Genomic DNA, 16262 nt, shown 5'->3' on the forward strand with positions numbered 1-16262 from the left:
CCTCTTATTTTTATTTGTTTGTTTCTTTGAAAACAGTTTAAAGGTCCGTATGTTCTGATGTAAAACCGTTAAACTGACCGTGTCTCTGTCTCTTCCAGCGGAAGGATACGCCTACAGGAACCAACGCAAGTTCTCCGAAGACATCGACTGGTCGTACGCAGGTTGGTGAAGCCAAATGTTCTGCTAAAGCTAACGAGCTCAGAGACCAAGAACACAAGAAATCTGACGGCACTGATCCAAATGAAAGAGCAGAACCAGCACTTCACTGCTTCGTTAACAAGCCTGCTGGTTCTCTCTTCTGATTGGATGAAAAAAACCAAACCCTGGAAGGTCGGATCGTTGATCCAGGTGGTCTTGGCTTGGGGGCGTGGCTGAGAGTGGCTGCTTCGTTGTGACATCACAAAGTCCCAGAAGTCCTGACGGCTGGTTTTAAGGTTCAGTGTCTGAGGGTTTCTCTGAGACTTTAACTGGACTAATACAGAACCTGGAGCTGATCCAGGATCAGAGACCAGAAGGAGGTCTACCTTTAGACCTGGAGACCGTCCGGACCTTTAAAACTTCAGACCACACAGAAGCTCTTTTGTGTCTTTAACACAACAAGAAGTCACCACATGTTGTTACACATCCACACAACTTGTGTGTCTGCTGGCCTTCTGGGTTATGTTGAAGTTGTCAGTGTCTCTTTGTGGTTGTTGAACTGCAGCTGATGTTGTTTTCACTTTATGAACTCAGTTGTGTCTTGGTGTTTATATTTGTGAGGCTGATGATTATTTTTGTTGTGGGCCACTCAGGACTGTCAGGTCTTTGTCCAGAAACCGGCTCTGTAAGAGATCCATAATGAGCCGATGGTGTTGTGTTGTGACTTTAATCAACAACATTCAGGTTTGTGTTTGGAGAGCCGCCGCTCCACCATCACCCAACACAGTGAAACTCTGCCTGCGTGCCGTTGAGCCTCGGATTCCTGTTCCATCAGCGTGTTGACTCGGAGCAGCTCGTGTCTCATTTGAAAATATAATTTAAGAAGAAAACAATGCTGCATCTCCGAATCACATGGATCCAGTTTCGTCCACATTTACTCTCGTTGCTGCGATTTAACTACGAGGACGCACACACACACACACACACACACACACACACACACGCTGTTTTTTGCTCGGCTCAGTTAACAGATTTAATAAAACGGATCTGCTGATTTTCAGGATTTTCTTTTTTAACGTGAGGCTGTAAATCTTTCTCGGTGAGCTGTCAGCGTTGGTGATTGTGTTTTTTAGAGCCGTCCACTCTCTCTGTTTGGGAGTGAAAGTTTTAGTCCTCTGTCCTTTTTTAAACCTCGTCTGTCTGACTGTCACATTTTAGGTTGTTGTTTTTTTTTTTTTTTTTTTTTTTTCCAGTCTAAAACGTGATGAACAAAACTTTTTTCCTCTCCGACGTCCTCAGTAAAAACGATCCTTCGGTGATTTACTTTGTGATCTGATTTCTGTTTTTGTCGTCTCTCTGGACGTCCCGCGGCGGCGGTGAAATGATTCATTTCTTCTTCTTCGTGTTCTGGAGGTTGGTGTCGCAGTGACCTCGTGGATCTGACCGTCGTAACTGTGAGCAGATGTGGCTCTCCGTCACGGTTCAGTCCGATCGGCAGGATATACGAGCAGAACGTGGACGGCTTTCGGTTTCAGCTCGACACTGATGTGACCCGCTGGATCAGCTGAACAAACCGACGAATGAAGGAACATTCATTTGTTTTCCCGCCTGAAACACTTTCCGTTCTGTATCAACGTCGTCCATCATGCCGGTCTTCTCGCTGTGAAACCTGATTCTGGGAGCGCGGATCTGTGTCATAAAAGACGGACTGAAAAGTGTTGCACTTTGACCTGGAGGGAAAATATGAGCCCATTTAGAGTCGAGGGGCAAAAGTGCAGCCGAGCAGCTGGCGGTTATTAGCCTGTTAGCTTAGCTCTCCCACAACAGCACGCATTTAATGAGATGTAATAATGACAAAGAGTTTAATATAATGCAGTCCAGTCACATAAAGACCAATAACGCTGACCTTAATGCCAACGTCATCATGAAATACATCTGGATATATCCGGGCTTTCATGATAATTATTTTATTTGGATTGCACTTTACATTTTAAAGCAAACACTTCCTGTTTCTGTTTGACTTCTAGGAACGTTGAACCAAAACAACTGGGCCAAGAGGTTTCCGTCCTGCAGCAACGCCAAGCAGTCTCCCATCAACATCGATGAGAACCTGGCTCAGGTCAAACTGCAGTACCAGAAGTTGGCGTTTGAGGGCTGGGAGAGTCTGACTGCCGACGGGACGACCATCAAGAACAACGGCAAGACCGGTGAGAGCTTTCAGCCGCCGTCACTTAAGATGTTTCCCTTTTTCACGAGGAAGAATATTAAGATCTTTAAATATACTGTTTTCATGAAACCGGTTGGAAAGCGGCAGCTAAAGAGACCAAACACGAGTCGGTGAATTTGTTCCCAAAATACTGAAAGAGCAGCTGAACAAATATTTAAAATCCTCGACAATAAATTCTACAGACTGCTGACCTTCTGATGTGACTCTGATTTTCAGCATTCTGGATCGACGGCCACATTGACTTTAGGATTAAATCTAATAACCTTGATGATCACCAAACAACGACAGCATCAGCTTTACTACAAGCCTAAATGTTGCAGACGGTTTTAATTCATTTCACCCACAAAGTTTAAAGTTTTAAAAGCCTCTAAAAAGCTGACGTTTGTTTCTTTGAGGTCACTAATTATTTAAAGTGTCCGCGGCCTGCCCTCGCCCCCTTTTTGCTTTCTGTCCTGATGATATTTGGAGCGATACAACCTTTTCTCCTACGGCGGTGTCCTATTGTGGAGGATACAGTTACCGGTCTCTCATTCGACAAGATTGAGAGCCTTTTTCTATATTTCCTCTCTCTCTAAGTGGTGTGAAACACAATAACCAACAGTGTGCATTCAAGGTAATTGTTAAGTGAAATTGTAGACAAGGGGGATCCCAGCTCGCCTTTCAAAAAGCTCCAAACAGACGAGTCCAGCGCTTCTTAGCAACAGGACTCTCAGCGAAAGAAGAAGCACTCTGTTGTAGTTGTTGTTCGGCCGCCAGCTGCACCAAAGGGCTTTTATTAATGGAGATGTTTGGTGGACAATCTGAGCACGGTTCAGGCCGACAGTACTTAAACCTGTTTTTATGAGCGCACAAATGGGCCCAGTGCAGGTTCAAGGTGCAGCCCGCCATCCGTGCACCATCTTTGTAAAAGCTCTCGCAGGACTACAAGTAGAAGATTTCAGTTTTCCACCAAACAAAAAAAAAAGAGACAGAAAGAAAGAAGAAGCAGCGTATGGATTGTTTGGCTACTTTCGCTGCGGCACAAACCCACTTTTCAACGCCAGTGAATCAGCGACAAGTTGAGTCAATATTTGCCCTCCCTTCAGGGGAAATTAGATTTTAGACGGCAGTTAAAGGGAAACACAACAGAACAAGACACGCACAAACCAAACACAACAAAGAAGGAAACAGGAATCAGGCCGACCGCCTGCAGATCAAAGGGGGGCGTCAGAATAAAACCCTGCACTCTGAGTTTCATCATGTATTATCTACACAAAACAAAGGTCGCACAGTTTTTGAAGGCAGGTGGAAGATTAAAGGACAGTTTAAGGCTCGGTGGTTATGACACCATGAAAGAGGATTTCGGTCCTGGAGGGGACCTTTGTCAGGTCAGAGGACTCCTGCTGAAGGTGTCGGTGGAGTATTATGTGGTCTAGAAGCTCCTTTTGATCTTCTGTACATTTTCTCATCCATCATCTTCAATGAGACGCTCCAGACGGAGACCAAAAAGATCAAGCTTCATTTTTCTTTAGGCACAAACACTGCTCGTCGCACAGCACAGTGAATTGTCTCTCTTTCCTCAGTGGCGGTCGACGTGGACGGAGACTTTTATGTCAGCGGAGGAGGCCTGAGGTCAAAGTTCAAGGTTGGGCGCATCACCTTCCACTGGGGTCGATGCAACGCATCCTCAGATGGATCCGAACACAGTCTGGACGGAGTCAAATCTCCTCTGGAGGTCAGAAGATCATAAACAAATCTAAAAATATGAAGTATTGAATCAAACTGTCGTCTCACAGGATTCTGATCACACGTGTTTTAATATAATATGGAATTATCTGTTCTAAAAGTATAATGATGTCCTTTAAAGCTGCACTTTCACCAGCATGTGTTCTTCCTCCTGTTTACTGGCTTCTTATATTTAAAGTTTTTGTTTTCTTCATTAGTATTCTCAGGGAGTGACGCCATCACAGAAGTGAAGTAAACACACAATCGTTGTTACATCTGAACAGCATTGTTCATTATTTCATGATCGGAACAAATTATTGAGGATAACTTTAACAAAGCCTCATTGTTTCAGGTTGAACTCGGACAGCTCTGTAGTTCAGGATCATCTCAGCTGAAGATGCTTTTCTGTTTCTTCTCACAGATGCAGATCTACAGTTTTGAGGCTCATCGCTTCGACTCTTTAGATGAAGCCATGAAGGCCGGCGGCAGAATCACAGCACTGGCTGTTCTGTTTGAGGTGTGTGTGTGTTCTGTCAGCAAAATGGGAATTAAAATGCTAATAAACCTTTTAATGCACAACAAGAATGAACGAACAGACGGAGGAATTAAAAAAATCTGAGCGATCCAACTGAAATTTGTCAAACTCAACAGATTCAACACTGGAGGGAAAAACTGACAAACCATCTGAACTAAACAACCGAGAAACTAACAGCTGAATGTAAATGAATTAATTTAATCCATTAGCTAAACCAACCTGACCTGTTTTCACGGCTGCTTTTAACCTTTAGCTTTAGCCTTTAACCAAATTTAACCGTTTGACACTTAAAGCAGCTAAAATGAACTTTAACTAACACCTGAAGCTGCTAAACTGCTAAACTGAACCAGTTCATGTGTGGAACTAGAGCACGTCCCACATTAAAAGTGCTTTTGTCTGATCTGGACCTGAAGTCTGTCTTCAGACTTCAAATTTGTCTTCTGGCTGTGACGAACACAACAATACAGCATAAAAATAAAAATAAAATAAGGCCACAATAGAGGCCTCATTAAGGACTTCACGGCTGAAAACAGTGACGATAAATAAAGAAACTGATGTTGAGAATCAAATATGGAGAAACAAAAGGTGTGAGAAGAGAAGGTGTCGTGTGTGTTGTTGGTGTGTGGAGCGCCTGCCGGACGCCAACCGGCCTCTTTGTCTGGAAATGAACCGCCCTGAAGAGTTTCTGAAATTCTGAAAGTTGGCAGAAAACAACTTTATCGACTTCTAGTTGAGGGTGAAAGAAGTCGGACTGAGTCAGCGTCTGATTTGTATTTCTGGCTCAGGATCATCGTTGGACGCCGTGCAGACGAGTTTCTTTCTGATGCTCTGTGCGTCTGAACTGACAGAGGCCATGTTGGAAGGAGACGGAGGGAAACGTCTGATGTGAAGCTGCAGGCTGTGTGTGTGTGTGTGTGTGTGTGTTGACTCAAATAAGTCGGTACATTTTGTTTTTGTGGTGCCGCCAGCTGCCTCGGCAGGTTTCTGGGCCATCAGGTGGACTTTTTGAAGGATTCTTCTCGAAGTTTGTTGAAGGAGGTGAATGTTAACGGCACCTGAAGGTCCCGGTCCAGCCTGAAGCTCTCTGCCTGTATTTTCCCTCCTTTCAGACATAAAAACAAAAACTTTAAGATATAAAAGGAGTGTTTCTTTCCTCGACCCTCATCGTATCTCTGTGTTCAGAAACTGATGACTCGAGGAGCTCTGACACATTTCTGAAGTGAACTCTTGTCCGACTGGTTCAGGTTTTGAACTTCAGGTGTCTGTTATAGTTCTGGCGAAGCATGTCGATAACATCCAGCCGACCGTCGTGGCGTTTCTGCCACAACCCAAATAAATTCTTCAAACTGCAGATTCCCACAAACAGCCGATAAACTTTGGGTTAAATCAAACATTAATGTTTTTTTCTCTCAGACGAGCGCTGAGGACAACGTGAACTACGCCGCCATCGTGGAGAGCATCGGCAGAGTGAGAAGATACGGTACGCCAGCCCGTCTTCCTTCTGTCCTCTCCTTTCTTCTTCTTCTTCTTCTGTGGTGTTGAATTATCTGGTCTCTGCTCCAGGGAAGACCTCCGAGGTTTCACCTTTCTCCCTCGGAGGTCTCCTGCCGAACTCTACTGACAAATACTTCATCTACAACGGCTCCCTGACCACGCCGCCCTGCAGCGAGGTCGTGGAGTGGATCGTCTTCAAGAACACGGTGGCCATCTCCGACGAGCAGGTGAGACGCCCCACACCAAAAATTAGACTTCATCTTATCCAGAAATGAGTTCTTTTCTTTCTTACTCATGCTGCATTTCTTTCATTCGTCTTCTGTCTCAGCTGGCTGAGAGAATATTTTTTCTTCTTGATAAATGGGAGTAAAAGTAGGAAGACGGTAAATAAAGACGGACGTGGCTGCAGGTTTCTGAAAGCTCAGAGTGAGCAGATCCACCGTCGCCATCATGGCAGTGCCTGGCCCCGCCCCCAAACTCCACGCTAATGCAAAACAGGGCAAGTGGGCGGAGCTTAGTTTTAAACAAGATAATTAAAATGTAAAAGCTGCACAGATTTCCTCAGTATGAGGCAAAAAATAGCACAACAAAATGTCTACAGAGATCAACAAAGTTTTTTTGCAGCAGGGAACGAAACAGAAAGTAGCGATGTTGGAGGGACACACAACGTGAAAACGGCAGTGTGTCCTTTAAGAGTCAGACAACAGTGTCGTTCAGGATGAAAAGAAAAGTAACACAATCACAGATGCGTCCGAAAACAACACACCCTTTAGAAACGCGTTCACGCAGCTGAAAGGAGGAATTATCATACCAGAGGTCTGGAAACACACGAGGGATGGGCGAGGCAGAGAGCGAGAGAGAGAGAGAGAGAGAGAGAGAGAGCGAGTGTGACTGCGACTGCCCTCAGGCCAAACATGATTGACAGCCACACAGAGGCCGTCATTTCATCAAACAAATATTGGCTCACAAAAGATCTTTACGGTATTTAAGTGAAGACACACACACAAAGTTGAACAAACAAGAAAATACACACTCAAAAGGTTTTTGAGAAAAAGGCTCCAGAGCAACGCTGAGACAAGAGGCCTCACACACGCACCCACACACCCACACCCACACACACACACATCTATCCTTGAGAAAGCTTTCTGGAGACCACACACCTTTTCTGAAATGTGTGCGTTGTGTTTAACTCCACATTTTAATTCTCCTCGCAGTCGAAGTGAAAAAACTGAGCGTACAATGAGGAAAAAATCCAATCAGAAATCTGTCCAACAGACCGGAACCAACCAGGACGCCGGCCTCCTCACACACCGAGCAGAATTTCACTTTGAGTTTAAAATGAAAAGAAAAATCGGGCTGGTTTCATCTGAACAGCTTCATTGTGATTCAAAAACACGAAAACTGACAACTCGGAGAATCATCTTAAATCCTCAGAGGATCCAGGTTTTGTTTTTGCTTCGTGACTCTTCCAGCTCTCAGCTGGTCCACATTCCTTAATAGTTTAAAGTCGGGACTAAAGAGCACAAATGGCCTTAATGGGCTGTGCGTTGGTGTTGTGAGTCAGACAATGACAGGTGTTGTGTAACCAGGTGTGTCGAGAAAAACATGTTTTTATAAAGCTCATGTTCTCAGATTATTACTAAAAACTCCCACCAGGGGATTATTCTGATCTAAACTTTAAATCATTTAGATTAATAATTTTTGTGATGTCACATTTTGGAAATTTTAATTTTACATTTTTAATACAGTAAATAAATAATGGCAGTTTGTTCTTTGCATCTAAAAAATGGGAATAGTGTGGAGTTTTTATTTTTTCTTTTTGTAATTAAATCCAAATTCCCAATCTTCCAAAATATTTTGAGATGCTGCATTTTTTGATTATCAATATATTTAATTCAACAATTCGTTCAAGTAATGAATCTAAAATAAAGGAATAAAAATGAAAGTTTCAGTTTTACATTTTCAGGAATTATCCTGTGAAAGTCCCCCCCATCGTTCAAGATGACCGTTTGTGCAACGTTTTTTATGGACTCATGACGATTTGGGATTAAACCGTTTGTCCCTCCGATCTCCGACTAAAAGCTAAACTTTCATCCATTTTTGGTTCCTTCCTGCGGACTTGCTGACGTCTTGTTGCTTTTGTCGCAGCTGGAGATGTTCTGCGAGGTGATGACGATGCAGCAGGCCGGATACGTGATGCTGATGGATTATCTGCAGAACAACTTCAGGGAGCAGCAGCAGCAGTTCATGGGGCAGGTCTTCTCCTCCTACACCGGCACCGAGGAAGTCCTCAGTCCAGGTACGTCCAGAGAATCTCTGGCTCCTCCTCGGCTTCGTTCTCTGCTCCGCTTTTGCTCTGCTTTTATTTTAAAACCTTGTTAACAGATCTGAAAGCAGCTCGTGAGCCCGACTGAGAAAATAAGATCAAACACACATTAACGATCTCACCTGTGTGACCTCACAGAGTGAAAACACACTGATGCTAATTAAAGTCAAAATGGATCAGAAACAAATGGAGGCAGGAAAAAGAGGGAGAGAGACCAGAATAGAACAACGGTGACCTAAATAAGAGAGAGAGGCTCGACGTGGCCAACCATCGATTTCCCGCCGCTCGCTGGTGGTGGTCAATAATCAGCGATGAGGCGAATTGATCTGTGGTTTTTGGGCAGGAGGTCCTCCCCCTCTGGAGCTGCTGTCAGATGAAATAAAACATCTGCCGTGTTGAAAATGAGCAGCTGAAATGTGAGATCTCAGGTCCAGGCTCATTTCTAGTTGAAGGTCGGAGCCGTTGAGCCTTTCAGGCAGGAGCTTGTTATCTGATCTCAGTTCAAGATGTTCTCCTTCTGCCCCCTGGTGGACGAAGCTGAATCCTCCTCTGGGTGTTGGAGGGTGGGGGGGCGTGTGGCACTTTCCCAACGTCACCGCAGCCGTTGTGTGACTTTGGGAGGTCAAAGGTCAGAGGATGAAGGTTGGGGTGTCAGTGTGTAGGTGGGGGGGCTCCTCCTGTCCCTGTCATTGATCCTCAGCCTTTTTTCAGTTAAATCTGTGTTAATCCCAGACCTCAGAGTCTATCATCGGTATAATCTGCTCCGTTAATCTCCACTCTGACCCAGAATCACTGGCTGCAGACAAAAGCAGGAAGTTATTTTTAGTTTTAAATAATTTCTTCCTGTTTCTTGTTTCTATCAAGTGAAGACATAACCCCCCCAAACTTGGATCACTGAAGCCAGAACCAGCTGAGGGGGGTTCAGGCCTGCAGCGTTTTGGGTAAAAGTGTGTGTGACAAACTTCGGAGAAGTGTTTGCTAACGTTCCTTCGGCCGGTCCGTCTGTGTGTGTCAGTCTGCAGCTCGGAGCCGGAGGGCGTCCAGGCGGTTCCCTACAACCTCAGCAGCCTGCTGGTGATCTGGGAACGGCCCCGGGCGGTGTACGACGCCACCATCGAGAAATACTCCGTCAGCTACGGACTGGCCGACCCGGAGAACTCGGCCCCCTCCGTCTACCTGACCGACGGAGACCAGGATGTGGTGAGAACACGAGTCAATGCAAAATATTTTTTCTCAACCAAAATGTTTTTATTTTGAACTCGCTTTGTATTTAATCTGCTTTTATTTATTAAACTTGTCATGTTGTAATCATTATTTCTGTTAACTTCAAACTGTTTTGCTGCAGCAGCTAGAAAATTCATCCACTTCACAGATGAAATAGAACGAGTTACAGATTTTATTTTAGGTTAGCCTTGTTAAGGTGGAGTAAAATATCCCTAACGTTTGTGTCCATCCTTTTCTCACCACCAGGGGGCGATGCTGGCTGACCTGTTGGCTAACTCCAGCTACGTGATCCAGGTGGTGGCGGTCTGCTCCAACGGTCTGTACGGACGTGAGAGCGACCCGCTGACGGTCGTCATGCCCGCCGACGACCCCGGTAAGAGCCAGCGTGCCCGAGAATGAGCGTAGAGTTCAACAGATGAAGTGCTCACTAATATTTCTGCTGCAGTTTTTTTTTCTTTTTTTTTTTTAGAGTAAGGATGAACTATAGAGACGTTTAGATTTTTATAAATCATCTAGATTAAATAATAATAAAAAAAACATCAGGATTATGAGTTACAAAGTCAGATTTATTCATCTTTTTTTAGAAATTTTATTTTACAATCCAGTATTTAAGTGAGCATATTTCATCATTTTAATCAAAATCTAAAGTTTCATTTAAATGTATTTAAAGGTATTTCTCATTATTGTGATATTTTATATTCATATTAATATTTTATCGAAAAAGTTTTTAAGTATTTCTCTTCCAAGTCGTATGTTTGACATTTATTTTGTTGAAAGAACTTTCCTGTCCTCCTCCCTCTGACCCCGGAACAACACAAATGTTTTGTTCTTCATCTCTCTCCTCATCCTCCCGAACGTCTCACTCTGGGTTTTCCTTTTTAAGGTCACAAACACAAAACTCACCTTTTTCTGTGTTTTATTTTCATCTGTGTCTAACAAGTCTCCCTCTGAACTCTGCTGTCTTCATATATATAATTCTATATGTCTAAGAAAAGACGACGCGCTCTCCATCTCTGCTTTGTCTTCATTTTGTGGCGTCCGTTCCTTCTGCATCTCACAGTAAGACGATTGTTTGCATGTTCTCAGCAGTATTTTGTGTAACGTGGGTTGGAGTGACAATCCCAATAAAGCTGTGTAAGAACTTTTTATTAAATAAAATAACACGTCTTGTTTCAAGGAAAGAAAAATCCCCTGCATCCTATTTCAGTCTCATGTTGCATGCATGGTTTCCGAAGCTCGACGTGTGGAGCCAGAACAGTCTCGTAATAAATGAACTCTCGCGTAGTGAACGACTCGTTCAATACTCAGGAATCTCTTTACTGACTCATGAGGCACGATTCTCGGTCCCCACTGACTCATCCCAGCTACCGCTAGTTAGAGGCACAGCTAACTGAAGACACCAGTCAGTATATCATTACTGTGTTCCTGCTATTCTAACAGCACTTTTAGAAACATACCAAGCTAATCATTGTAATTGTGGCGAAAGCAGCAGCTCGTGTTTTTGAACTGAACTGCCCGTCATTATTTCCTCCCCTGCTATGAGCTGTGAACGAAGGAAAAACAAAAGCTGACGTCCACCACTCAGAACACGAGACTCACGAAGCTCACTGTCCTTAACTCGCCCCTCCCTCAGCCACAGATGGCTGCAGCTCGCGATACACTCGAGCCATAAAGATGAACGCATCTCGAGCTGAATCACTGACTCATGACTCAAATGACTCAAAAACTGATTCACTTTGGTGAGTGACTCATTTAAACTCAATTCAGTAAAAAGAATCAAGTTTACCATCACTGCTTCACGAATAAAAAAACAAAAAACAAATTGGTTCACAAATATTATTTTTATTTTATTATTTTATTTGTAAATTCAGAAATGCTCTGTTCTTATTTACACTTTCAGTATAAATTCACAGCTCGTTGCTGAATGTGCATTAACGAGCCGCTTCTCATCTGTGAGAGAGATCTGCGGTGAATTTTAGAGCTGCCGTGACGTCACCATTGGCTGATAAAGCTGCCAATCAAACACAGATTTCGTATTGATTCATCAGATGTAATGTGTCACACAGTTATCTGACCATGTCCTCGTTGGAAATCACACAGTCTTATTGAATGAGTTGAAGCGTTCTTCTCTCTCGTCGATGGGAAATCGTATCAGTCTGCTGTGACGTGCATGGCCTTATATGGATGACACATCCTGGCGCCCCCCCCACAGAAATATGACGTAATTCCTGGTTAAGGTCTGTTTATCATCGTTTCTACTTCCTCAAAACAAGGCCACCGTTGTTATGGCAACAGTGCATTCGTGAAAGACCCCGCGAGCGTTCGTTCACGATGAGACTGTTCCGGCTCTGTGACGTCATCGTTTGGTTACGCTAACGCTAAACTGAGCTAAGTTACAGTCGCATTTTAATAAGACCTAAAAACAAAGTTATAGTTATTTTTATTCCGTAGAAATTATATTCATGTGTCGAAACGACAGACAGAAGTTAGCATGACGGCCAAAATGTTTCAGATCATAACGTTAGCTTAGCATGGATAGAGTTCGTGTTGAAGCTTAGCTAGGTCGGCTTGTGTAGCTGTTAAACAATTAAACTGCTCAATCAACATAAAAAAACATACATTTTCTTGTTCTGACCTCAGAATCTGCAGATTTACGCTTGTTTTTTTACTTTTTTATTATTTTTTATTTCATATCTTAACAAAATACAGTTTTTGCCTTGGTAATTACTTTAATGACGATTTTTGCTATTTACAATTATTGACTAAAAGGAGCGAGCTAACTAACCAAGCTAAGCTAATAAGCAGTAATAGGTTATATTAGGTTAGTGTATGATATACTTATAATCAAACAGGGACCTCTGGTGATCATTTTAATGGTGTATAAAAAAGACAAATTTTATTTTTCCATCAAAATACAATAAAAATATTTAGCTTATGATAAAGCTAAATTTGTCAAATGTCGTTGAAATCATGAAATAAAATAAAATATTAAATGAATGTTTTTCGTTAATAACGAAAATGATTCACTAAAAGTTAGGATGAATGAACTTTCTGTTGATTGACTATTCAATTCATTGACTAATAATTTAATGTCAGGCTCAACAAATAATGAATAAATTCAAGTGTAACTCCCACCTTAAAAAAAAAAAAAACAAAAACAAAGTCACAGTTCCTCCCTCAAACTTTAAAGGTCATTAAACTTGTAAAACTTCATCTCATGCTTCACAAACCAGTTTGATCTGGTGTCCATGATGTGTCCTTTAGCCTCGACAGGTAAGACCCCCAACTGCCCCCCCGACATGCTCGCTGTGTGCTGTGCTCAGTCCATGTTTGTGTTGTTGTGAGTTTGTTTCATCTCTCTTTGGTGACTTTTCCAAAACGTTGAGCCGATGTGTGATCGATTCCTCCCTCGGCTCGTCTGCTTTGTTAAAGAGGATGAAACAGAAAACTGATTCCCTCCAGAATCTTTTTTGTTTGTTTGAGGTTTTCTGTCTTTGCTTCTGCATGAAATCAGAAATGTGCTCGATGTGTTCTGCACAGAAGCGTTCACCCCTGTTTGGTTTATTCTCACACCGCTTCAGGTGCTTTGCACAGCTTTCCACTCATTTCCACTTTCCTCCTCTGACCTTTCACACCTCGACGTCCACCGAAGAAGAAACTTCCAGAAAAACAGTGTCCCACATCGTTTTCCTTTTCCTCTCCGAGATGTTCTCATCACATTGTTTTCATGTTGTCGTCAAATGTCTCAGATTTTTTGTTTGGTTGTTGTTTTGGGTTTTTTTTTTTTGTACATTTTAACTAAGAGAGAAATGAAAACTAAACTGGATTAAAGTTTAATGAAGTACATTTTGATTTGGAAATTTTAAGAGTTATTTAAGTGATTGAGAAACTAATGATGTCATCTGTGCCTTTTTCCAGAGAACAAGCTGGATCCAGATTCAGATGAATTCAGTGAAGAGGTAAGAAACCTTCATTTTATTTGAGCATCTTAAATGTTATTGTTAAATTATCACGTGACAACTGCTGTTAATTTCTCACCTTCTTTAAAAAGAAGGTACCAGATATTAATTTCTTAATGTCTGAAAATCTTTCTGTCTCCAGCAGGATTATGAACCCAATCCGTCCTGGAATGAATCTTTCCAGACCGAGGATTACGGTCCTGCCTGGATTCCAACAGACCTCCCAACAACCACAACTAGCGGCTCGCCTCTTTTACCTTTACCGGACATCAGAACCACAACAGAGGAGTGGAACGAGAGAGAAACCAGAACTGATCCAGCTCCCCCTGTCAGATCCGCTCAGTCTATTCAAGTTCTGGGCCTCTCAGAAGAGCCAGGACGCCACAGTACCACCACACGGCCACCGGAGGCCAGTATGTCACCAGAGACCAGAGAAGACGCCGACTTCAGTGGAAATGCTCCCTTTTACTCCACAAAATCAACCACAACAGAGGAACCCACTTCCTCAACTCCTTTATACTCCAGCACAAAGACAGACGATGTTCCAGGACACATCGGTCCAGAAGGTGCAACAATGCCAACTTTCACCAGCACAAACACAAATGGCAATGAAGGCGTTTCTTCCTACAGCACCACCGAATCTACGATCAGGTCTCAAGCCGAGGATGTGAGCAGCACAACGGAGTCAATCAACGGAGTCATCCAAGCTGAGACCGACCGAGGACTGGCTCTGCCCATAGACGAAGACACCGGCCTTCCAGAGATCCAAACTTCAACCTCAGAACCATCCTCCTGGAGCGAAGTTGTTCCTCGTAGTCCAACGAGTCCCAGCATGCCTCATTTTTCATCCACCGCTTCTATCCGGTTGAGTGGTGTTCTCTTGCAGACCACAAAGCCGGTGTCCAACGGTGAGCGCCTCTTTGCCCCCCCCTCCTCTTCCTCCTCCTCCTACGCCTCATCCCCTCTGTGTGACACTACGGACCCCGACTCCGCCCCCTCCACCTGCCTGCATGACCCTCCTTCCTCATCTTGGCCTGTGTTGTCTGCCTCGGATTCCCAGCATGTCGCTACCGCACCGCTGCCTAGCAAAGACCCAACTCCTTCTTCGACCCCCCCCGCTCGCTGCCTCCACCCTGCCTCACCTCCCTCACCTTTCGCACCCCTCTGGCTGGGAAACTAGCACCATCTCCCGTGGTGTCAGGTTCGATGACACAGGTGGTGATGATGATTTGTTGTCTAGTTCTCCATCTTTGCCTATTTCCTCAAGTCACCCCGTAGCGTTTAGCGATACCCCTCCTCTGCGAACAATCCCAGATCCATCCGGCACATCCGATGCTGCCGAGCTGTCGGAATCTTCCAGGGATCTGTCACTGTCAGCAGTCACTCTGTCTCTCAGCCCCACCCTCCAGCCTTCAATTCTGCTTTCTAGTGACTTTCCCCTTTCTGGCTCCACACCGACTTTTTCCCGGTCTTTCTCAACTGAGTTTGAGGACTTGAGGTACGTCACGGGGAACACGATAGAATCTTTTCTCCCTGAGGTCAGCGGTGATGGGTTTCTCTTAGCCAGCGATATGGACACCATGTGCGGTTGTTCTCTGGAGCCATCGGCATCCTCATCCTGGTTGCATGCTTCTCCTCATGTCCCCCTGCCATCCTCAGTTTGGGACTCTGCCAGCTCAGAGCTTTACTCGAGTGTTGGCTTCCCTTCGGCCTTCAGTGTTAGTGTAGACGACCTTCACTCTCTATCTGTGGCGGGTTCTGTTGGTCCGTCTTCGGACCAGACTCTGCTCTCTCATAGCGATATCTCTCCATCGTCGTCCTCCCTGAGCTCCCACCTTCTCCATGCCACTCATAGTGATCTGCACATTTCTGTTGCACCCACAGCATCTGGCGTCAGGGAGTCCTGGTTCTTGGCGTCAGATGGGAACTCGGCCCTCCATACCTCTGCCACCCCTTCCTCTCCCGCAGCGTCCCCCTTCACCCTCACCCCAGAGGTGCAGGTGTCAGACACCAGCAGCAGTGCATCTGGTTCGGCCCTGTTCCCCGACTCCCAGGAGGGCGTAGACCAGGAGTGGGACAGGGCTCAAACCTCTGCCTCTGGGGAGAGCATACTCCCATATTCCACCAAAATTAGCAACACCGTTCCCCCGTTCATGACATCGGCGTCTGGACAGACTCCAGACGATTTGGACGAGCGCTCCTCTTCGTTTTATTTTGAAAGCGAGAGCGGCAGTGCCTCCCCCTCTGAGGGAGGAAGCACCGCGGCGCCAGTCACTCCTGCGTTAACCTCGGCTTCACCCTGGCAGCTGGGCGTGGAGGAGGAGAGCGGCTCAGGTCAGGGTGAAAGCCTGTACGACAACGAGACGTCCTCTGACTTCAGTATCTCCGAGCGCATGGAAAGAGAGTCAGAGGAAGAGGACCAAGTCGCAGGTAAACAAGCCGTCCGTCTTTGGGGGAAAAAGCTGCATTACATCCACAAAGTGCCGAGCGGTCAGGAAGAGTCCTGGACATCCACGAGATGACTAATCCATCTGTCAACTGAACAAACATCTCTTTTTTTTGTCATTTTTTTCTGTGAAAGCGAAAATAAGTATCATTGAGAATTTTACTTCCATTTCCCCATTTCCTTCATCACCCCCTCCTCTTTAAAGGGGC

The 16262-nt window shown here is 44.5% G+C and overlaps 1 protein-coding gene across 3 annotated transcripts in view; it reads left to right on the top strand.

Annotated features, from left to right (window-relative positions):
* Positions 1–16262, top strand: part of ptprz1a (protein tyrosine phosphatase receptor type Z1a) — a 43659-nt gene that overhangs the window by 13896 nt on the left and 13501 nt on the right. The window contains exons 2-13 of one of the 3 annotated variants that reach the window (XM_029522657.1): positions 99–161; positions 2166–2345; positions 3928–4079; positions 4491–4586; positions 6018–6084; positions 6168–6325; positions 8247–8397; positions 9440–9624; positions 9895–10021; positions 13567–13607; positions 13750–14515; positions 15492–16037. In XM_029522657.1, coding sequence (XP_029378517.1) covers positions 99–161; positions 2166–2345; positions 3928–4079; positions 4491–4586; positions 6018–6084; positions 6168–6325; positions 8247–8397; positions 9440–9624; positions 9895–10021; positions 13567–13607; positions 13750–14515; positions 15492–16037 — 2532 coding nt within the window. The remainder of the gene's footprint in view (positions 1–98; positions 162–2165; positions 2346–3927; positions 4080–4490; positions 4587–6017; positions 6085–6167; positions 6326–8246; positions 8398–9439; positions 9625–9894; positions 10022–13566; positions 13608–13749; positions 14516–15491; positions 16038–16262) is intronic. The other 2 variants (XM_029522658.1, XM_029522659.1) reach the window with 2 other exon arrangements.

Source organism: Echeneis naucrates, chromosome 16 (genome assembly GCF_900963305.1).
Source record: "Echeneis naucrates chromosome 16, fEcheNa1.1, whole genome shotgun sequence".
Classification (NCBI taxonomy): domain Eukaryota; kingdom Metazoa; phylum Chordata; class Actinopteri; order Carangiformes; family Echeneidae; genus Echeneis; species Echeneis naucrates.